General features: G+C 43.9%; 1 protein-coding gene across 1 annotated transcript in view; it reads right to left on the reverse strand.

Moving 5' to 3' along the window:
* PTPRJ (protein tyrosine phosphatase receptor type J) overlaps positions 1-24,612 on the reverse strand; it is a 168,357-nt gene that overhangs the window by 36,727 nt on the left and 107,018 nt on the right. The window contains exons 2-7 of the mRNA XM_027114695.1: positions 20,224-20,242; positions 18,614-18,847; positions 16,471-16,653; positions 11,508-11,735; positions 8,261-8,527; positions 5,424-5,675 (exon numbers count right to left, since the gene is read on the reverse strand). Coding sequence (XP_026970496.1) covers positions 5,424-5,675; positions 8,261-8,527; positions 11,508-11,735; positions 16,471-16,653; positions 18,614-18,847; positions 20,224-20,242 — 1,183 coding nt within the window. The remainder of the gene's footprint in view (positions 1-5,423; positions 5,676-8,260; positions 8,528-11,507; positions 11,736-16,470; positions 16,654-18,613; positions 18,848-20,223; positions 20,243-24,612) is intronic.

Consider the following 24,612-nt stretch of genomic DNA (forward strand, 5'->3'; position numbering starts at 1 on the left):
ATAGAATGGTAATGCCCTAAGAGTCTAGTGCCTTATTACAACTCTTCTTTTTTTTTTTTTTTTTTTTTTTTACAACTCTTCTTGATTTCCATTCAACCGGACAATTACAGGCAATAGTACAAGAGATGCCTTCTCCTTATGAATAGGCTTAAATTACTTTTGCAGCTGCACCATATCAAAGTACAGTCCACACTCTGGTTAAGACCTCAGTCTTCAAAGTCAGACAGAGGCCAGTTCACTACCTTGCCACCCTGGGCCAGTTACTTAAGTTCACAGAGTCCCCATTTCCTACTCTATAAAATAGAGATGATAATAGTCCCTACCTCATGAAGTTGTGTTCAAAATGTTTAAATACAGGATGACAGCCCAGCCATTTGTAGACCCCTAGTACATTATGTTATTATTACATTAAATTCTGGCCGTTGGCAAGTCATACAATATCAAAGGGACCCCACAATGGTGATGCCTTTACCATTAGCAACATTCTCAAAAAGAAAGAAAAAAATATACGTTGATACTATGACCCTACCTCAAAAGTCTAATCTGAAATTCAGACTTGAAAAGGAATTACTGCATTTCATCTGAGGGATGCATTTTAGCAGTCCCCATATTTTGGAAGTAGATCTTCCTAGTAGCTATCAGTGCTTAACCCAGCCAACAGAGTTGAAGAAACCTACACAAGGAGAATCTCAAGAGTCCAAATGACTTCACACGTGGCTCAAGGAATATCAGTCTCATTTCTTTATTCCTCCCTTCTGTGGAAAAGATTTCAATTCCCTGGCAATCAAAGATCAGGGAATACTGTATGTTTTCCAAGCTTTCCCAAAAATTTCATTTCAAATTTTAAAAACAATAATGAGCAATAGTTTTCATGAAATATTTTTATCAATATCAATAGGCCTCATAGAACTAACAAAACTACTGTATCACAATGTTGTTTATGAAAGACTATAAGTAATCTACCTGTCCAGCAATAGGGGAGTAGTTAAATATTTATAAACTTTAGGGTTTCAGGACCCCTTTATCTTCTTAAAACTTATTAAGGCTCTCAGAGAATTTTTATTTATTTAGGTTACATTTATGTATACTGTAATAGAAAATTTTTAATGGGGAAAATATTTAAAACATAAGAATACACAAGCATGCATTCCATTAGCCAACAGAAAAATGATCTCATCCCATGTCACAGAGCATCTAGAAAACTCCACTGTACACTCATCATGAGAGAATGAGAGTGAAGAAGCCAAATAGCATTCCAATATTATTATGATAATAATACCTCACAGGGCTTCCCTGGCGGTTCAGTGGTTAAGAATCTGCCTCCCAGTGCAGGCGACACAGGTTCGAGCCCTGGTCCGGGAAGATCCCACATGCCACGGAGCAACTAAGCCCGTGTGCCACAACTACTGAGCCTGCGCTCTAGAGCCCGAGAGCCACAACTACTGAAGCCCATGTGCCTAGAGTCCGTGCTCCGCAACAAGAGAAGCCACTGCAATGAGAAGCCCGCACACCGCAACGAAGAGTAGCCCCTGCTCACCACAACTAGAGAAAGCCCGCAAGCAGCAACAGAGACCCCATGCAGCCAAAAATAAATAAATAAAATAAATAAATTCTTAAAAATAATAATACCTTACAGACCCCCTTGAAAGAATCTAGGGGACTCCCAGAGATCCCTGGACCACACTTTGAGAACCACTGATCTAACCAAGGGGTCAGCGAACTTTTTCCATATGGACCACAGAGTAAATATTTTAGGTTTTGCAGGCCATTTATTCTCTGTGGCAACTACTCATTTCTAGCACAAAAGAAGCCATAGACTTTATATAAAGAAATGAGCATGGTTGTGTTCCAATAAAACTTAATTCTCTATAAAAAAACAGGCAGTGGGCCAGATTTGGTCCATGGGTCATTTTTATCTGCTGACTCCTGATTTAGACAATGGAATGTCAGGCAGGTATTAAAATTATCCTGCAGAGAAGGAAAGAAATCATAAAGATCAAATCAGAAATAAATGAAAAAGAAATTAAGGAAACGATGGCAAAGATCAATAAAACTAAAAGCTGGTTCTTTGAGAAGATAAACAAAATTGATAAACCATTAGCCAGACTCATCAAGAAAAGAAGGGAGAAGACACAAATCAATAGAATTAGAAATGAAAAAGGAGAAGTAACAACTGACACTGCAGAAATACAAAGGATCATGAGAGATTACTACAAGCAGCTATATGCCAATAAAATGGACAACCTGGAAGAAATGGACAAATTCTTAGAAATGCACAACCTTCCGAGACTGAACCAGGAAGAAACAGAAAATATGAACAGACCAATCACAAGCACTGAAATTCAAACTGTGATTAAAAATCTTCCAACAAACAAAAGCCCAGGACCAGATGGCTTCACAGGCGAATGCCATTAAACATTTAGAGAAGAGATAACACCTATCCTTCTCAAACTCTTCCAAAATATAGCAGAGGGAGGAACACTCCCAAACCCATTCTACGAGGCCACCATCACCCTGATACCAAAACCAGACAAGGATGTCACAAAGAAAGAAAACTACAGGCCAATATCCCTGATGAACATAGATGCAAAAATCCTCAACAAAATACTAGCAAAAGAGTCCAACAGCACATTAAAAGGATCATACAACATGTTCAAGTGGGGTTTATTCCAGGAATGCAAGGATTCTTCAATATACACAAATCAGTCAACGTGATACACCATAATAACAACTGAAGGAGAAAACCCATATGATCATCTCAATAGATGCAGAGAAAGCTTTCGACAAAATTCAACACCCATTTATGATAAAAATCCTGCAGAAAGTAGGCATAGAGGGAACTTTCCTCAACATAATAAAGGCGATATATGACAAACCCACAGCCAACATTGTCCTCAATGGTGAAAAACTGAAAGCATTTCCACTAAGATCAGGAACAAGACTAGGTTGCCCACTCTCACCACTCTTATTCAACATAGTTTTGGAAGTCCTAGCCACAGCAATCAGAGAAGAAAAAGAAATAAAAGGAATTCAAATCAGAAAAGAAGAAGTAAAGCTGTCACTGTTTGCAGATGACATGATACTATACATAGAGAATCCTAAAGATGCTACCAGAAAACTACTAGAGCTAATCAATGAATTGGTAAAGTAGCAGGATATAAAATTAATGCACAGAAATCTCTTGCATTCCTATGCACTAATGATGAAAAATCTGAAAGTGAAATTACAAATAGATGGAGAGATATACCATGTTCTTGGATTGGAAGAATCAACATTGTGAAAATGACTACTACCCAAAGCAATCTACAGATTCAACGCAATCCCTATCAAACTGCCAATGGCATTTTTCACAGAACTAGAACAAAAAATTTCACAATTTGTATGGAAATACAAAAGACCCCAAATAGCCAAAGCAATCTTGAGAAAGAAAAACGGAGCTGGAGGAATCAGGCTCCCTGACTTCAGACAAAGCAACAGTAATCAAGACAGTATGGTACTGGCACAAAAACAGAAATATAGAGCAATGGAAAAGGATAGAAAGCCCAGAGATAAACCCACGCACATATGGTCGCCTTATCTTTGATAAAGGAGGCAAGAATATACAGTGGAGAAAAGACAGCCTCTTCAATAAGTGGTGCTGGGAAAACTGGACAGCTACATGTAAAAGAATGAAATTAGAACACTCCCTAACACCATACACAAAAATAAACTCAAAATGGATTAAAGACCTAAATGTAAGGCCAGACACTATCAAACTCTTAGAGGAAAACGTAGGCAGAACACTCTATGACATAAATCACAGCAAGATCCTTTTTGACCCACCTCTTAGAGAAATGGAAATAAAAACAAAAATAAATAAATGGGACCTAATGAAACTTAAAAGGTTTTACACAGACAAGGAAACCATAAACAAGGAGAGAAGACAACCCTCAGAATGGAAGAAAATATTTGCAAATGAAGCAACTGACAAAGGATTAATCTCCAAAAGTTACAAGCAGCTCATGCAGCTCAGTATCAAAAAAACACACAACCCAATCCAAAAATGGGCAGAAGACCTGAATAGACATTTCTCCAAAGAAGATATACAGATTGCCAACAAACACATGAAAGAATGCTCAACATCATTAATCTTTAGAGAAATGCAAATCAAAACTACAGTGAGGTATCACCTCACACCAGTCAGAATGGCCATCATCAAAAAATCTACAAACAATAATTGCTGGAGAGGGTGTGGAGAAAAGGGAACCCTCTTGCACTGTTGCTGGGAATGTAAATTGATACAGCCACTATGGAGAACAGTATGGAGGTTCCTTAAAAAACTAAAAATGGAACTACCATATGATCCAGCAATCCCACTACTGGGCATGTGCCCTGAGAAAACCATAATTCAAGAAGAGTCAGGTACCAAAATGTTCATTGCAGCTCTATGTACAATAGCCAGGACATGGAAGCAACCTAAGTGTCCATCAACAGATGAATGGATAAAGAAGATGTGGCACGTATATACAATGGAATATTACTCATCCATAAAAAGAAACAAAATTGAGTTATTTGTAGTGAGGTGGATAGACCTAGTGTCTGTCATACAGAGTGAAGTAAGTCAGAAAGAGAAAAACAAATACCGTATGCTAACACATATATATGAAATCTAAAAAAAAAAAAAAAAAAAAATGGTCATGAAGAACCTAGGGGCAAGATGGGAACAACGACACAGACCTACAGAGAATGGACTTGAGGATACGGGGTGGGGGAAGGGTAACCTGGGACAAAGTGAGAGAGTGGCATGGACATATATACCCTACCAAACGTAAAACAGATAGCTAGTGGGAAACAGCCACATAGCACAGGGAGATCAGCTCGGTGCTTTGTGACCATCTAGAGGGGTGGGATAGGGAGGGTGGGAGGGAGGGAGACACAAGAGGGAAGAGATATGGGGACATATGTATAACTGACTCACTTTGTTATAAAGCAAAAATTAACACACCATTGTAAAGCAATTATACTCCAATGAAGATGTTTAATAAAGAAAAAAAAATTACCCTGCAGAAATATTCATGCTAATAGGGAAGAATAGTCATAATAAACTCGAAATGAAAAAAAGCAGATAATACATGTACAGGATTTTAATATTTGTTAAAATATACATACACATACACACCTTTCTATACCTTAAAATTCTAAAACATCACGCATCAAAAGCTATTAGTTATTATCTTTGGTTGTTGGTTTACATGTGATTTTTCTTTTTGCTTGTCTGTATTTTATATAATGAATATGCATTGCTGTCATTATAAACTTGTTAAAAAGATTTTCTTAGATAATTAAAAGAAAAGCAATATTTGGAAAATTTGACATTTATAAATTATACTGATTTCCCTTAAGAAACATGACTGTTTCTCAGAAAATACAACCTATTTGCTTACCAGTTGTACCGTAAACTGTTTGGGAATCCCCTTTAGTCCCATCTGGTCCTTGTGGAAATATGTCAAAACGATACTTGGTTCCAGGGGATAAGCCATCAATGACAATACTTTGTTTGGTGGTTGTTTGAATTACTCCAACTTCATCCCGTGTGATATGTATCTCAAAGGAATTAGAGTCATTGCTATTCCATGCTAAGCCAATTTCCCTTGTGTTGACACTTGTCACTCGGAAGTCAGAAACTGGACAGGGGACTGTGGGTAGAAAGTAAATGACTAGATTAAGAATCTATTTCTCCAGAAGACAAGGGTGACTGAACCTCACAAAATATTTACAATGAGATTAAACGTACACTTGGGACACCCAACCTCTCTTTTTCTCTTTTTTGTATTATCACCTACAACACAAGCCCCTCAGAAACTCATGTTTCTAACCAACAAGAGAACACTTGGCCACAGGAGTGCAGAAACTGGTGTTTAAGTTGTACAAAGTCATTCAAAGGAAATGAGAAGAGGCGTAAATTCTCATGGGTCAAGGGCTCAGGCACTGGAGGACCTTGGCCACTGCTGGCTGCCTATGTTGTATACATTACTTAGCCTTCCAGAGTCTCTGTTTAAGGAAGTGCAGCAGAGGCTGCTGTTGACCCCCAAAATCCATTCCCCCCTCCGTTTTCCTTAATCATACACCCCCAGATTCGTAGCAGTGTACATGGCTATTGGAAAGAAAAACTACATTTCCCAGCCTCCCTTGCTACTAGGCTAAGTTCTGGCCAATGGGATGTGAGTATAAGGACCATATGGCTCCCAAGAAGCATCCTTAAAGGATGGAGCGTTACCTTTTATCCTTCCTCCTTCTTGTAACTGGAATGTGGATGTGATGCCTGCAGCTCAGGCTGCCTGGCTATAGGACCAACAATGTGGCAGTGGCTGCAGCTTCCTGATGCCAGGATGGCGGCTCAGTACATTCCTGGAGCCAACAACTACAGCCAGGGCTGCTGACAGTGACACAGTTGGGGACTCCCTGGATGGGGAGTTCTGCACCCTTAGGCTGGGAGTCATTTCTGGATCCCAGCCTAGAGCTGCATCCCACATGTTATGAGTTGAATTGTGTCCCCCCAAAATTCATATGTTGAAGTCCTAACCATCAGTACCTCAGAATCTGACTATATTTGGAGGTAGGATTTTTAAAGAGGTGATTAAGGTAAAATGAGGCCATTAAGGTGGGCCCTAATCCAATCCATTATGACTAGTATCCTTATTAGATTAGAGGGAACTATATTCAATATCCTGTGATAAACCATAATGGAAAAGAATATGAAAAAGAATATATTTATGTATAACTAAATCACTTTGCTGTACAGCAGAAATTAAACACAACATTGTAAATCAACTATACTTCAATAAAATTTTAAGAAAAGAGAGATTAGGACACAGACATGCACAGACCAAAGGAGAATCACGTGAAGACACAGGGAGAAGCCGGCCATTACAAAGCCAGGAAGGGAGGTCTCAGAAGAAACCAAGCCTGAATCACCTGATCTCAGACTTCTTGCCTCCAGAACTGTGAGAGAGTCGATTTCTATTGTTTAAGCCTCCCAATCTGCCGTACTTTTATGGCAGTCCTAGCAAACTAACACACCAGCACTTCCAATGATTCTATAAACCCTCAGTTCCCAAGGTAAGATCCTCTTCAGCTTAACATAGCTCATGGTTTCTGTTTCTTGCAACTGAGCGGTAGCTAACCATCCCATCCTACCTAGCATTGGGCTTCTTCTATAATGAGAGAGAAATAAACTCCTGTCTTGGATACTTGGGGAATTTGTTACTCACAATGAACCTGATCCTAACTAACAGATTAAACAGTAAAAAAAAAAGTAAAAGGTGAAGAAAAGAAAAGCAGATTTCATTTATTCCAAAGACCCAGTCAGAAGACGTTTGTAAGAATGCCTAAGGTGTGCTTCTTGGAAAGCAACAGACACTCGAATAAAGTATTCCGGTGGGATGAGGCCTGGATCCAGAGCCAGGCACCCCTGGGTCCAAGTCCCTGCCCTGCTGCTTACCAGCTCTGTGGTCTTGGGCAAACACTTCAGCTGTGCTGAGCTATAGTCTTTTCATCTGTAAGACAGGGATCCTAACACCTACCGTGAAGACCACTACAATACATGTAAAGCTCGTGGCACAGTGCAATACCGATATTACTATATTATTACATTACTACTCTACTGGCACGCCATTATTGTTTTAATTATTGGACCGTCCTTGGAACAGAATGGTTTTTATCTGCTGCCTAACATCTTGTCTTTAAGAGACAGCTGGATCAGAAGAAAGAAAAGACAAGACATAGCTGTGTCCTATTTCCTTATAACGTCAGCATCCAAAGGACAAAGGGACATGAATAACCAGGTTCTTTTTGTCTCCATGTATCAACTTGCTCCCTGTCACTAGCACACTAGAATGGCTGTCACCAGCACAGGCTGGAGCTGAGACAGCCCAGCTGTCTGATCCCACCTCTGACACTCACAAGGTTTGACACCTGTCCATAGCATCTCTCTCGGCCTTGGCTTCCTCATCCATAAAATGAGGCCAGTGCCACGTCACAGATTTGTGAACATTAAATGAGACCGTGCAAGGAAAGCCCGTCACGCGACGCTGGGCCTGTGGGCAGGGTCAATCAACCGTCACCGTCATAAGATCACACATCCTGAAGGTGGTAAGAGTCCCTGTGGACCCACAAGGTGAGCTGTGCTTTCCTCAAGGGCAGGAACAGAATTTGTCTTGTATCTGCGCCTGGTGCATAGCAGGCAGGCAAGAAAGGTTAGCAAAGCAATGAGTGGACTCACGGGTGTACACCTGAAGAAAGCCCGGTATGCCCGCAGAACTGTTGTCAGGGAAAGGCCACACTGTGATGTTGTATAACGTGCTCGAGTTGAGTGGGGTGATGACGGCACGAGTCTCATGGACAGTGAGATTGAAGGGATCTGTCTCGCCAGCAACTTGTATCTTGTAGGTATAGACAGAAGATGGCTCATTCTCATTGATTTTCCAGGTCAGGGTCAAGCTTGTGGCACTGATGTTCACAGCTTTGATGTCAAACACCTGACTGGAATCTGCAAAGACACAAGAGGAGTTAACAACCACCAGAATGGCCAAGGCAGACAGAAAGAGACAGAGAGAGGGAGAGATGCTGTCATCAAGGAACGTCATCTAATCTAAGAAACACTCTTAGCGATTCTTCCTTCCTACTCTACACCATTTAACGCAACATACCTGAGTGTAGGGCGGTCCCAGCAAAAGTCAGGCAGCATCTTCAGTGAAGAAAACAACCTGGCCAATTGCAACTGCATAGTCACTCTACTCTCTTCTTGTGAGCTGACGCTTAGAGATGCGACAGACTCCTCAAACAACAACATGGACTCTACACATGCCCCCCTAGGGGCTGGGTGACCCCAAAAGGTCTCAAGCATGCACCCATCCAAGAATGAACACTATACTCTACATGATCAAGTAAAGATCACAGACTTTCACGTGAGGCAGGTCTGGGTTCCAAGGTCAGCTCTACTTGAATAGGCAGGTGGATCGTAGGAAAATCACCGAGCTCAGTTTCCTCATCTATAAAGTCAGGATAATAATCCTAACTCAACAAAAGGTAACACAAGAGTGCTAGTTATTCACCACTTGCCCACCCCACTCTCCCAATCCACCCTCTGTCCTTCTCCTGCCTGCTCTGTGCCCCGGGGAGGCTGAGCCCTGTACCTTGCATCACTGGTGCACGGGTCGGGGGTAGAGACTCTGCCAGGTGGCCTGGGACCAGGTTCCACCAGTGGGCGATAGGGGCACGCTACTGGGGGGCTGGAGGAGAAAGCAGCTGGGAGTCTTTCTCCTCACTGCCTCCTGCTCTGGGTCACCTGTTCTGACATAGCTGTGTCCTCCACTGCCCCAGCCCTCGCTCGGCTCCAGAAACACCATCTCCTCCCCCTTACTCTTCAGCTTTGGACGTAATTTCCTATCATGACTAGTCTCAGGCGTCTCAACATCCTCTGATGGTGTCCTTAACTCCATCCCACCTAATTAGTCACTTGAAAAGTGCCTGGTACCACACATGTATGTGTATCTGTGTGTATGTGTGTGTGTGTGTACACATGAGTATACACACACATATACATACACACACAACATAGAGAGGGTTAAGGCTATAATATAATTATTATAGTAGTATATATTATATAATAATATTATTATTTATTAAACACTAGGACAGTCAACACCAACCAGACTTTGTGTATATCCACATGACCAAAAGCCAAAAATGCAATCACTGTTACTTTGATTCCACTCAAATCACTTTAAAAAGCAGGGAACCCCAGGTCCACACTAATCCACAGGCCGCTTTTAGCAGGATCAGGCAAAAAGGCCCTCCTCTGGATGGCTCTGCCCCGGGGTGTGTGGCTTGGTGAAAGACCCAGAGACTAGATTCCAGCCCCACTCACCTCCCTGCACAAGCATCTTGTATGTAGGACAGCCCCACCACTGTCAATGGCACCCCTGGAGGAGTCCCTTCCCCCCACTCCTCCCCCAGCCAAAAATTGCCCTCAGGTGTCCTATAGCACATCCTCCCAGCCCCTCCAAAAGAGAGAGCAGCTCTCAAAACACACATATACCATCTCTCTAGGAAATGAATCAACCCCTCCAGAATCATCAGAGTCCCTGAGACGTTACCTAGTCCCAGTGCCTCTCCACTTTCGTACCTCAGCGTCCATCATCTGCACTTTCACTCATGACGTTGCCTCAGCTGACACATCCTCCGCTTCCTCTCCATTTATCCAAATCCTATCCTCCCTTCAAAGAAAGTTCAGATCCTCCCTGTAGAAGAGGCCTTCCTTTGGGATTTAATATTAAAATCAGGCTCCAGCCTTCCCATGTCCACAGCACTTAGTGGGCAACTATAGTGCACAGTGACCATGGGCTGCCTATGCAGCATCCAAGTCCCTCTTCCCCTTGTAGGGAGGAAGTGCCTATCACCCATGTGGAAGCTGGAGGGACAGCGGCTCCCTTCCCCAGCACAGCCATCTAGAAAGCAACAGGACACCCTCTCCACCCTAGGATCCTGAGAGACTGTCACCAGCTCCAGCATGGACCAGCCCCCCAGAGTTCCCTGGATGCTCGACTGTTTTCTGTCCTTGGTCCTCCAGCCTCCATCCTTACTCCCTCCATTCTATGGATCTATGACAGCCTTTCAGAACAGATATATTTTGGGGGTTTGTTTGTTTGTTTGTTTTAATTTTTATTGGAGTATATCTGACTTACAAATATGATGGTGGTGTTAGCTTCTACTGTACAGAAAAGAGACTGTCATACATAGAATAGAGATATCGTTGGATAAGATAACCCGAGTCGGTCTGTGTTGCCTGCAAGCAAGCCCCCAACAGCTGCAAGGCTACAGCATTTGTTCCTGAACCCACAGAGCCTGACCGTGTGCTTTCCTATATATGTTTGCCTTGATTCCCCATCTATACTGCAATTCCCTGAGGGCAGGAACCATTCTTTACCCCCTCATCAGCACCAAACCAAAAAGTCTCTAAAACTGTTCAATTTACAGAGTGGCAGTGCGGACAAATGATAGGTAGAAAGCAGCAATGTGCATGTCAGCAAGTATCATAGGAAGGTCAGTATGCCTTCCAAGTTCAGGCCAAAAAAGGAAACTCATTTTCTTCTCTCAAGGGGAAAATACTTAACCAACATGGACAAAATGAATATCAAGTTACAAGAGAAAAACATTATGCCAGTTTGTCTCGTTGGCCAGTATGCAGAGCTATGAAAGAAAGAATGAGGTAGCCCCTGGCATCTGCACATGGTAGCTGTGCAAGGAAATGAGCAGCTACGCTGTAATGAGCTCAAGGAAAGAAGGGTCTTGCCCACAGAGTTAAGAAGAAACTCACTGGATCTGCTCTGTCCAAAACCTCTTCCAGAAAACTCTCTCCCACAACAAAACTACTTATGAAGCAAGAGATAACTCGGAACCAGAATCACAGAAGACAAACGTTGTGCTAGAAAACTCTGGCTGAAGCCACTTTACAAAATTCAACATACTTGTTTTAAACTCTGTGGCGCGGGGCTGTCCTTCGGCACCATTCGCTGCTCGAGGATAAACAGTGGCCTTGTACTGTGTGTCAGACTTTAACCCAAAAAGCAGGACTTCCGTGGTGTCTTGGGGCAGAGAAGGGTCAGAGAACGGGGGTGCAGGTTCAAGTCCATATTTGTACCCAGGGGCAGTGGGGCTCCCGAGTGGCTGCAGAAAGCGGTCTGTGTTGCTGGCATCTGTTTCAAACACAAAAGGCAAAGACATTACCTGCGACAGAAGTGCATCCCTGTCTTCCGTCAGCGCCGGTGCCCTCCCCACCGTAAGACGACACATCAGACAGTACCCACAGCTGGGACTCCACAAACACCTGTTCCCTTCCTCCCCCAGAGATACACATGCTCCTGAAAGGGCCCTGATTTGGGGGTTTGGTGAGGTTTTTGCCTTTTCTTTTTTTTAGTTGGGGTATAGTTGTTTTACAGTGTTGTGTTAGTTTCTGCTGTACTATAAAGTGAAACAGCTGTATGTATACATGCATCCCCTCCCTCTTGGGCCTCCCTCCCACCCCCCCTCATCCCACCCATCTATGTCACCACAGAGCACAGAGCTGAGTCCTCTGCACCAAACAGCAGGTTCCCACTAGCTATCTGTTTTACACATGGTAGTGTATATATGTCAATCCCAATCTCCCAATTCATCCCACCCCCTCTTCCCCTCCACCGTGTCCGCACGTTCGTTCTCTGTGAAAGGGTCTTGATTTGGGGCAGGTATTGCACTTTGCACTTTTAGCCCCGGTAGCACCGCAGATATCTGTGCTTCTCTCTCCAACTCAGCGATTTGCATCTCTTCCCAGCTTCCTTCGAGAAACCATCGTCTCCCACCCAACTCCAAACATGGATTTCCAGGACAACCTCATGATTCACACCTGGCTAAGCAGAGCCCACTCAAGGAATTCTTTCCCTGGACCAGTCCCCTGCTGAGAGAGGGTGAAACAAGCAGAACCGCTGAACCAGGGGAAAGCTGGTAAAAAGAAAGAAGCAGGAAAGAGAGACAAGAGTCACCTCCTCTCCTCCTTCAAGGCCTTGCTGCCCCTGGTGGGGAAATATACACGAGCCAAGCAGTTGCTCTTGTAGTCTAAGCTATTTCAAGTCTGACTCTGTCACCTGCCATCAAGAATTCTGACACCTACTCTATACATCTGTTTCCTTATGTGTAAAATGGGGATTGAGTACTTGTTCTCAATTCACAGGGTTACCCCTGAAAATTCTATGAAGTCTGCAAATGACTACTCCACTGTCAATGCAGAAGAACCTGCTAGATCTGCCTGATAAGCAGCCCTTTTCTCAATGGATGCGGTTAAGTTCCTCCGGCGGGCCTACTTGGGTTAACACATCTGTTGTCTATGCAACCGAAAGTCTGTTTGTTTGTTCGTTTGTTTTTGCGGTACGCAGGCCTCTCACTGTCGTGGCCTCTCCCATTGCGGAGCACAGGCTCTGGACGCGCAGGCTCAGCGGCCATGGCTCACGGGCCCAGCCGCCCCGCGGCATGTGGGATCTTCCCGGACCGGGGCACGAACCCCCGTCCCCTGCATCGGCAGGCGGACTCTCAGCCACTGCGCCACCAGGGAAGCCCCCCAACCGAAAGTTTAAGAAGCTAAAGGGCCCAGCTACTTTCCTGGATGCCAGGCTCCAAAAAGTTTCAACACCCACTGTGCTGACCTGTAAAATAATAACATTTTCCCCTCCTTCCTCACACACTCGTGGAGGTCAAACTAAAATGCGGAGAAGACCTCTATAAATTCTAAGCTCCGTACAAATTATAAGAACAATTTTTCTTAACTATAAGTTACTGAAAGTCAAAACCACCAAGGCAGATCAGAAGCCCACTTTTGTAACTCACCTAAGCTATTTTCTGTAACCAGAGGGTCACTCTGTGACTTATTTGAAAGATACAGGGTGACGTTTTTTTGAACCCCTGGCTTCAGGTCTGAAATATTGAGTGCTAAGTTTTGAGTCGACTCCTGGCTTCCTTCAAGGAACATCCGGCAGGTGTCAGTGATGTTATCATTCTTCCAGGTAAGAGCAACGTGCGTCACACCCACGAAGACAACACGAAGACCAGAAACTGGATGAGGCTCTATTTTAAAAACACACAGTGGGCACTGATGGAATAAGATACTTGTAGTCACCTTTCATTAAGAATGACTGGGGACATTGATGTTTCAATATGACCCACTAAAAATACTTCCATTATATCAGAGTCCAGTGCAGCTCCATCATTTCACAGCAGGGAGAAAACTTATCATTATGCAGAAAAAAAAGGAGAAAAGCATAAACCTTAAGGCCATAATTTTTTAGGAGCTGAACTGTTCTCCATGACAGTTAATTCCAACAGTGATCTGATACTCTTCTAAATTGCGCTTTTAAACAGCAGCATTTAATATTTGTTTTAGATATCAGGAATAAGCATCAAAAAAAAAGTGATCATTTGCTACATCTAAAGGTCTCAATTCCAGATAATACAAATAATATTTCACAGTATCAAGACATTTCAACGAAGACCCTCTTCCCTGTATTCCAACCCCAAGGGAAATTTTCAGAACATTTCCAGTCTCTATTATCCCCCCTCCGTTCTTTCTATCACTTTATTTGACTGGTTGTGACATAAACCAAACCATTTTGGCCAAGATGACATCCACTCCCTTCAATCTTGAGATAAGAACATGGAGATTCAGAACAGCAGGGTGACTTGCTCAAGAATGCACACTACTTGTAGCATCAGGGAAACTAGAGCCCAGGGCTCCAGCTTTAAGCATATATTGATACAAGCACAGGCAGCACTGCAGACAGTTCCACAACCCTGCTTGAGGTGGCTGAACTCAAAGACACTGGCCTGGACGACTGCAAGGCACCATCCAGGTCTGAGGCGAGCTGGTCCATTCTGCAATTCTGTTCTTCACATCAAATGTTTCTGATGCAAAGATTTCTACATCGGGTCACATGTTTCTTTAAAAAAGACACGTGCAGGGGCTTCCCTGGTGGCGCAGTGGCTGAGAGTCCGCCGGCCGATGCAGGGGACACGGGTTCGTGCCCCGGTCCGGGAAGATCCCACGTGCCGCGGAGCGGCTGGGCCCGTGAGCCATGGCCGCTGAGACTGCGTGTCCGGAGCCTGTGCTCCGCAACGGGAGACGCCACAGCAGTGAGAGGCCCGCGTACCGCAAAAAAAAAAAAAAAAAAGACACGCGCAACACAAATAAAGCAGCCATCTCAATGATCTGGGTAACTGTTATGAACACCATTGTACCACAGCGCTCTGGAATCAGACTGCTGGGTTCCCACTACACGATGGCTCAATAACTCTGGGAGCTCAGAAGAAACTTAACTTCTCGGCATTACCATTTCTTCCACTGTAGCCCTCAGGGTTACTGTGAGGACACCCTGATGTATTAAGGACAGCTAAACACATGGTATGTGCTCAGTAAACAGGAGCTGATAAACACAGCCTTGACCTTGGGGGCTTTAAGGTGGAGTGAGGATCCTTGGTTCCTGGGCTGCGGGCTTCTGGCCACCTGTCCACCTCCCCTTTCCTATAGTCACCAATTCTGTATCACGTTGTCGCATCAGCATTTCTAAATTCTGTCTTCTTCTTCCTCCTTAATTCTCTTCTATCTCCTCTCTGCCCTCTCCTTCTTTTCCTCTCTCTCTCACAATACAGCAAATCTTTACTGTGGGTTTCTGTTTTCTCTAAAACTGTGCTCAGAACCTCCAGGAGGTTTTTGAAGGTACCTGTGACACTGCATCCCTGTAGCTCCTCTCTCTTCAGTTCTTTTTACTTACTGGGCATCTGGGCAAGATTTTATTTAAGGAAATAGTTTCCAGGCTTAAAAAAAAAAAATGTTGAAAACCACTGGTTTAGCGTTGGCCTGCTCCGTGTGCAGAAGGCGCTGTGCCAGGCAGTCACTTCACACCATGGGCTCAGGAGGTCAGCTTTCCACAGCCTTCACCAGCCAATGAGAGCACACCCGACACAGGGTGTGATCAGAAAACCAACACAGGACCTCTTTTTTAAATTGTGTATTCTTCTCAGCTTAAAAAGAGCGTCTCATCTGTTTTTTATATTTTTGGTTCTTTTCAGCTTAAAAAAAAAAAAGCTAAATTTGCAGCTGTAACAGGTGGCTCAGGGTACTGACATCTAAACTAAAGAAAAATCTAAGCTTAATAAGAGTCCCTGGACTCTTATTTCATTTGAAGCACATACTCCTCTATAAAGTATATCAAACTTTCATGCCCAACAGAAGCTCCCAGGAATATAAGTATAGCATCAACTTCCCTGGGGAGATTAAAAGAAGCCTAGTAATTACCAACACCATCAAGACACATTTCTTTTTCTTTTTTTTTCAATTAATTAATTAATTAATTAATGGCTGTGTTGGGTCTTCATTGCTGTGCGCAGGCTTTCTTTAGTTGCAGCAAGCGGGGGCTACTCTTCGTTGCGGTGTGTGAGCTTCAGTAGTTGTGGCGTGCAGGCTCTAGAGCGCAGGCTCAGCAGTTGTGGCACACGGGCTTAGTTGCTCCGTGGCATGTGGGAACTTCCCAGACCAGGGCTCAAACCCGTGTCCCCTGCCTTCGCAGGCAGATTCTTAACCACCACGCCACCAGGGAAGCCCAAGACACATTTCTAACAGGTCTCCGTTCCCAAGTCCTAGCAGAAAAGTAAGTATTAATCAATAATAATGAAAACAATTTTAAACCAAACAGTTGGAAGTAGCTAAAATATCCCAAAACACACAGGACCTTAATACTGAGTGATCCTGTCACCTGAACTCCCGGGCTGGAAACAATACAGAATCTTTTCTCGTCTTCCACAGTTAATGAAAATCAATCTCTTTCCAGCAGGCAACTTGAATGGGCAAGGCTCTAGGATACAGGACAAGAAGGATGGTTCATGATCATTCCTGGGAGCTACTCATCTTACCTAATGTGGTGTCTCCTGAAGTCCCATCGCTTCCTGGACTTGAGTATGTGCTGTTACCACCTGTTTGATTTGCAAGACTCATCTGCCCATTTTCCATCGTACTCGTTACTCCAGCTGTGTCGTTTTTCCAGGTTAGGGTCACACTGGTTGGACTGATGGTAACGGCTTCTGTAGGACTGGGTTCTATTTTAATATTGTTTCCCAAAAAAAGGAAAGAAAAAAATTATATTTCGAAAAGAAATGTAAGAGTAGGGACTGCTCTGTACGTCTACTTTCCAGAAGTGAATTTTGCAACCGTAGAATTTCATTTCTCTTTATTTGCCTCCTGGACTTCCCTCCAACAAAATACATTTAGATTCCCATATATACATGTATGCATGTGTGTTAGTGAAACAGAAGGCTGTAAAACAAAGATAAAAATAACAGAGGGTGGCCTTGTTGGCCATGACTTGAACAGGGAGCTAAATCTGTACAGAAGCTGACATAAAAGAGACCTGTGACGCAAAATAAGTCTATCTCCTGATTCTCAGAAAACACTGCTTCTGGAGAGGCATATGCAGCGCAGAAGCATATGATAACTTTTTTTCCAGACCCAGATATTAGGAGGACGCTCCACAGTTCTCTGGCCTAAAGATGGCATAGGACAGAATGGCATAAAGAGAAAAGAGCTGGTCTTGGAATCCAGACCTGGATGTAAGGCACTGCTCTGCCCCTTAGCTGTGTGACCTGGAATTAGTCCCTTAAAACATCGCAGTCTCAGGTTCCTCTGCTGACAGCTCTTAAACACAAAGGATTATTATTAAGGCACCCTGAAATTGTAAACAAAGTCATTGGACTTGGACATTCACAAATCAGGGCTCAGAGTCCAATCCTGCTGGCCACTAGCATGTGATTGTACTCGAAGTCATCTCACTGCTCTGAACCTCACTTCATCATCTGTCAAATTGTAGATGTACAGGATCTTAACACAATGGAAGCCATGATGGTGATTAACAGTAACTAAAACTTCAAAATGGATGCATCCTAATTACAGTCTAGATGGAGGAGTAACAACTAGAAACAGAAGTTACCCTTATTGCATAGGCAATAAGGCCCTTCTCAAGGACCCAGGGCCTTATCCCAGAAGAATAAAGGTGGTACAGGTAACACCACTTCAGCATGCATGTGGCCTTCAAATGACAGCATGGAGAGTGTGCCTGACCTGGAACCTGGGAGATGCAAACATTAACCCAATCAAAGAAGAAGGGCAGGAGAGGAAACAAGAGAAAAGAAAAGGGACCAGGCACAGAAGAATCTGGTGGCCCACAATTCAATAAACTTCATGCCAGAAAGCCCCTCAGACTTGAACCTCCTCTTTATAAAGTAACCGGTTCACAGCGTCAGAGTAGCATTTTGGCAGGTCATCATTGTGGTACCATTTGCAATCAGCAGTGATGATGGTGGTGAGGATAATGATAAAACAATAGGCACAGTCACAGCGTGAGGGCAGCAAGAAGAAGCAGCAGTCCTCTTCTGGGTGCTGGCTGGGTCCCAGGCACTGCGCCAGGCGCTGTGCACACATTTTCTCATTTATGCTTCACAATAACTTCCTGAAGAAGGCTATGGCGCCATTTTAAAGAAAGAGAAATACGTCAAGAACGAAATTTTGTTGATTTATACAGGGATTCTGTTTCTACAGGGAAAGATTTTTAAAAAGCAGGGTTTTTTTTTGTTTGTTTGTTTGTTTTTGTGCCGTACCACAAGGCTTGCAGGACCTTAGTTCCCCAACCAGGGATTGAACCTGCACCCTCAGCAGTGAAAGCGTGGAGTCCTAACCACTGGACCACCAGGGAATTCCCTAGAAAAGGAAGTTCTTAACTTTCAATAGTTCAGCAAAGTACATCTTAAAATATCTTTTAAAACTATGTGTGTGTGTATATGTATGTATTTTTGGTAATAAAGAGGAAGAAACTGAGGTCTAAGAGGACCAAGGACTAGCCCCAGGTCATACAGTGAAACACTGACAGACCCAGGAAGCAAACCTGGGACCCTGATTCTCGGTCTGCGCTTTTAACCACTACGCCATCGCAGTACTGCTCAAACGTGAAGACACTGACATTCTCTAAAACCCACAATCCATCCCCAAAAGAAAAGCCTCACTCACGTATCTGCACTTCTTGGCAGCAGGTACTGGAGCCATTTGAAAAGGTGAAAAGATAGTGCATCCCAGGAACCAGCCCTGAAAATGAAGTCTTCCCATCACTGTCTGCTCGGAGAAACTGCTGACTCTGGCCACTCAAATCCGTTACGTTTATCACTGAAAAGTTTCCTGCTGCCTTGATAGATGGTTGAATCTCACTGGCTGTAGATGTGAATTCAAGCAGATCGCAGCGGGAGCCTAGAACACAGGAAAGAAGAATGAAACACAAGCTAATAAAATGGCATCTCCCACCGTACACCAGCCATACAACAGACTTTTTTATTATAATTTTTAAAACGCATCATAGTTCCCTCATCTCCCTTTCCCCACTTTACAGTATCACCTCTACAAACAGATGTTTTCTTCTCTTGCACCAGTGATTCAAGCCTGCACAAGGAACCTTCCAGTTTACTTACCAAACTGATTAACAAGGAAGAAAAAGCAATTGTAGACCTCTTTCTATTGTTTGCACAGGCTTTGCATAATGACTGTTATTAACTGAGCTTTTCTTTATTAGAAGGTTTCAGCAAGGTCTGCCCCCTTTGTATGGCACTGTGAGAATATTCTAATTATTTTATCTCTATGGTTCACAGACTTTGAGGTTTTACGAATCAGGAAAAAAAAAAATAGTCCTTGAATTTTGAGGACAGACAAAAGCTACCAGTTTTTATTTTTTCAAAAACGTACATTAAAAAATTACCATATACTCTTAATTTTATTTCTTATAGAAATAAATAATTTTATTTCTTAAAGAAGCGAATTATGATCCAAAAAATTGGTAAGGACATAATCCCAGAATGAACAGTGATTTCAACTGAATATATTTAGTTTCATAAAAGACTTATTATACTGTCCCTATTTTTCTCATTTTACTATAGACCTGGGAGGACCTCAGTGGACCAGCAACTGGGATTCAGCCCTCCACGTGGAAGCAAAGTATCCAGGAGGCTATGTCTGGTTTTCCAAAGGTTATGCAAAGCCTGTACACCATTTTAAAAATCATGTGGTAATGTAGCAACACAAGAAAATAATTATGGGATAACAGTACATGAAATAAATATAAATGATACTGCATTATGAAAACTAAGTGGGTTTTTTTTTGATCACCTACAGATGTAGGCTAGAAAAAAAATCACAGAAAAATTATTTTTTTGTCAGGATTGCACAAATAAAAAATTTTTTCTTGGGCTTCCCTGGTGGCGCAATGGTTGAGAGTCCGCCTGCCGATGCAGGGGACACGGGTTCGTGCCCCGGTCCGGGAGGATCCCACATGCCGCGGAGCAGCTGGGCCCGTGAGCCATGGCCGCTGAGCCTGCGCGTCCGGAGCCTGTGCTCCGCAACGGGAGAGGCCACAACAGTGAGAGGCCCGCGTACCGCAAAAAAAAAAAAAAAAAAAAATTTTTTTCTTTCACTTGCTGTTTTCACCCTCACCCCACTTCTAAAGAAAAATTGGAAACTAAGCAAGTTTTAGCAAATTAGCATTTTCTGTGATTTTCACGTTGCTGTTAATGTTGCTGTGTCCATGGGGGGGCAGTAGCGAACAACATAAGAGTGGAATGGGAAGTGGTACTTACAGTCACCTGTACACACGATCTGTAACAGAAAAAGAAAACGGAAGTCAGTAGATTCATTCAGCCACGGCAAATGCAAATCAGAAATAAAGCAGTTGGGAATTTAATAACTGGGGCGGGGTGTTAAATACATTAGGCAAAGGCCTGTTGGCCAGGGTTAGGGTGTAGGGCCACTGAATAGGGGAATTCAGTGTAACCGCGGGTCAACTACAAACAATGGAGACCAGACAACTGTTGGCAGTGTTTTTTCCCACTGAAACATCCAACAAGAGCAACTCCCCAGGTCAGCACTCCTTCCTGTCGCTACATTGTGCACTGAAGCAGAAGAACATCGAAACAAGAGTTGAGATTCTCTGGGTCAGAAAGAAAGGAAAGCAGGACCATCGCCCCATCACCCCTCCCTCAGAGCCACTTCAGGTCGAGAAATGGAGGGTATAAAGCCAGATGCGTGACAGAAGAAATCCACCGGGTTTGAGATCTTCATTGTGCAAAAATTCATCTTCTATCAGTAGGTGGCAGTCATCTTTTTTTTTTAATCACATGGCAATCAGCTTTGAGAAGAATGAATGTTTGAAACAGAGGGACCTTAAAGATTGTCTAGTTGACCGTATCTCAATCTGCCATCTTTAGATCCCTGGGGATCCTCAAAGATATTTATCACGAGCCATACGTTATTTCCCCACACTTTAAAAACCTAAAATATTTCAAGATTGTTCATTCTGTTGTTTAGTTAACACACCTTTTTGGATATTTCAAAGTATGGTCCTTACAAAGTAGAAAATAATCAAAAGGGACTCTAGTGGAAAAAAGCGTCCTCCAACCTCCCATCACACTTAGAATAAAATGCAACCTCTTAACTACAGCCTGTGTGGCCTCTCTGATCTCATAGCCTCTCACACCGTTTACAATGTTCTTGAAGCTGATTCTCCCTTGGACCCTTTACGTATTGATTCCCTTCTCCAAAAACACTCTGCCCCCAGACCTTCCCAGACTGTGGCCTCAGATGCCACCTCTTCACGGAGTCCGTGTCCAACCAACCAAGGGAAATTAGCCCCACTCACTCTCCACCACATCACTGGTGAGTTTTCTCCCGGCATTCACCTCAGTTACTGTCAGTCTCCTGCAACTGAAATGTACACTCCACGAGAACAGAAACCGCGTCTATGTCCGTGCCTAGAATATTACACACAGTAGGCACTCAATAAATGCCACGGAAGGAAAGAATGAGCCTCTCATTTTGGAGAGGAGGCAACCCCTAAGGCCCAGAGAAGGGAAAAACTTGTCCAAGGTCCCACAGCAAGGCTAAGGCCAAGGCCAGTCAGGTCCCAGGAGCCTGATTTACCCAGGCCAGTATTCCTTCCGCTTATCCTGAAAATTTGCATTTATCAAACGGAGAAGATAAGAACAACATTAGTTTTCATCTCATGAGATAGGTGGACAGAAGGGGGGTGGGGGGGAGGGGTCCGGCCCCGTCCTGTCTCCCAGTGACCCAGGCACTAGTACTCAAAGGAATCCAGTACTCTTCCTCTCCTCACTCCCTGCAAGCCGGGGGGGATGGGAAGCCCTGTTGATATACTTGCCTACTCACCCCCTCTCTCAAACTTTCCATTCCCACCACTGCACTGTACCCTCAATTCCTCCTCATCTCAGGCCTAAACTTTTCCAGCTCATCTTCCTCCCTCCAGGCCCTGCCCCTCAATCTATGCTATGCATCAATCCACGTCATCCAGGATGGACCACAAGAGAGGGAGAAAAAGGAGGAGTCAGTTGCTAGTTAAGCAGCACAGGGCAGCAAACTTTTTTTTGGCCCATTAGTTGGAAAACATTAAACTACATAACCTCATGACCCTAGGATGGCATGTCCTGGCCCTTTGCAATGTTATTATCTCTCTGCCTGGGCATCTATATGTTGTGTCCTCACCTGGAATCCATTCAATCATCCAACCATCCAACCAAATGTTGCCTAAGACATGAAAGATCTGGGTCCTGTCATCAAACTGTTTACAGGAAAGTAAGGGAAATAAGACATGTCTGTAAAAAAGGACTTCAAGGCAGAAAGTACTGACAACTCATTAACAAGCGATTCCCGCACACCTGCATGTGTCAAGCGCTGTGCTAGAGCCCGAGAGCTAAAGCAGACAGGCTCCGAGTCCCAGGAGGCCGTGGCAGAGGGAGAGAGGAGGACAGATGGAGGGTGCCCTCGGGTAGGTACCACTCACTGAGGGCACACATGAAGGTGAAGCGTGTCTGTGCATCTCCATCTGTGCCCTTTACAGTCCTAGACTCAGCAAACATTGAGTGGCTGATAGTCACTACACAGGACAACGTGTCAAAGGACTCTGAGTTCTACAGGTGAAAGTTCGAGAATCATGGTCATGGCAAAAAGTCACGTTTCCAAAGATTAAAATCATATGCCCAGAGCACTGACTCTGCCAGGCACTGTCCCAAGTGCTTTCAGATATTAACTCACTTAATCCTCCAAACATTACCAAAAGGGAGGCACAGGTCCCTAATGGGCTGGTGAGCTATAGCACCTGGATCTGAACCCAGGCAGTCTGACTCCAGAGTCTGTGTCCTAAACCACTAGCTACACTACCTTCCAGGGTAAAGCAACTGGCGAGAAATGTACCAGGACTTAGGGAAGGTTTAAAAATTAATTTCAAGCGATATTATCAGTGTGCTTCTTTGACAAATCCAGGTACAGTTTCTCCTGGCAACCCTCCCAAAGAAGGCCCTATGTGCCAGGCATACACACCAGCTGGTATCTTTTCAAGGTTCATCATGAAATCGTAGCCAGAGGGATAACACACTACATCACATGGCTTCATGTCTTTTTGGCCTCACTCCCCCTTCTGTTCCCTCATCTTGACCTCACTAGGCCTTGACTTCCCAAATAAAGCATTAGCAGTTTAATCCTTGCCTTAGGACCCAGGGGACCTAAAGGATGCAGACTAAAACGAAGGACAAGAGCACCTAAGAGAAGTCTGCAAGGGGTCTCTTGGGGAAGAGCTTCCTCACTAATAAAAAGGAATCAGACGGAAGGAAACACCATCCTGCTTCGCTGGACTTCAGCAGATCTACCCATGATGCCTGGAGCCGCTGCAGCCACTATGTGACAAGGAGGGAAGAACTCACCCACCTGCTGAGGATGGCTGATGAGGGGAATGACAGAAAACACCTGGATCCCTGCACTGCCAAGTCAAGCAATTTTAGACTCTTTCTACCTCCAGACTTCTTGCCTGGGGAGATGCAATACCCCTTATTATTTAATTACTCTTGTTTGGGTTGTCTAAGATTTGCAACCAAAAGAACACTACAGCAACCACAAAGCAAGGTGACTCATTTTCACATTTTTATAGATTAAAAAAAAGTGAAAGGTCAGTGATCTGTCATCAAGGGTTACAGAGCTGGTCAGTGAGAGGTAAAGCCAGGAGGCAAGTCCTGGTCTTCCAGGCCCCCAAACTCTTCCAGTGACCACAGGAAAAAAAAAAAAAAGACCCTTGCAAACAACACCCTACAAGTTAACTGGCATGGAGGATGCCTCATAAGTACTTTTTAAAAGAATACAATCAACAGAAAGCTCATCTTCCTGAAGTTAGCTCAGAGCCTAGTTGGGCCTGGGGGTGAAATGGGAGAAAATTTCCACAGATTCATACACTGAGCATCAGAGGTAACTAACTGCAGAAAAGGGAAGTTGGGGACAACTTTTCAGCAGTGACAGCTAAACATGGTGATGAGAATTATCTCAGCTTCTTCCCCTTCTAAGAGGACCCCAAAAGGCACTGGTAGTTGTTAATCGAGAAGGATTCCACAAAAATCGTCCTTCCTCCAAGTGCCTTCCCTCAAGTGGTCCCTCACCCAGAACTCCAAATCCAGGTAGGGAAAGAAGCAAGCATTCCGCAGGTTCCAACCCATTTAATCCTCACAACTCTGTGAAACAAGAACGATCATCCCCATTTTACAGATGAGGATGCTGAGGTCAGAGTAGACCTCAGGTCACAGAGCTAAGAAATTTCCCAACTGGTTATTATGAACTTGTCCCAGGCACAGGAGGGAGAAGTACTTCAGGGTGGAGAAAAACCAGCACTTTCCACTCTCTACTTCCCTCTAGGCAGAAATTAAACCAGATAAAGTATGCAGAGCCAGGCCCAAGAGCTAGGGGCACATCTAGCTCCCAGCCTTCTCCCTCTTGGTTTCAACAGACCCAGCAATCAGAGGTTATGAATGAGCTCACCCTGTCTAGGCCTCAGGGGACACCAAAAGCCACAGCCCCTGTGCCCAAACTGCAACAGGGGACAGTGATTGCATAAAAGATGGTGGAGGTCAACTGAAGCACTATTCGCAATGGCTAAAAGGTGGAAACAACCGAACAGCAGATTAACAGAATGTGGT

Source organism: Aethalodelphis obliquidens, unplaced genomic scaffold, assembly GCF_003676395.1.
Source record: "Aethalodelphis obliquidens isolate GAN/ISIS:26980383/991018 unplaced genomic scaffold, ASM367639v1 scaffold14, whole genome shotgun sequence".
Lineage (NCBI taxonomy): Eukaryota > Metazoa > Chordata > Mammalia > Artiodactyla > Delphinidae > Aethalodelphis > Aethalodelphis obliquidens.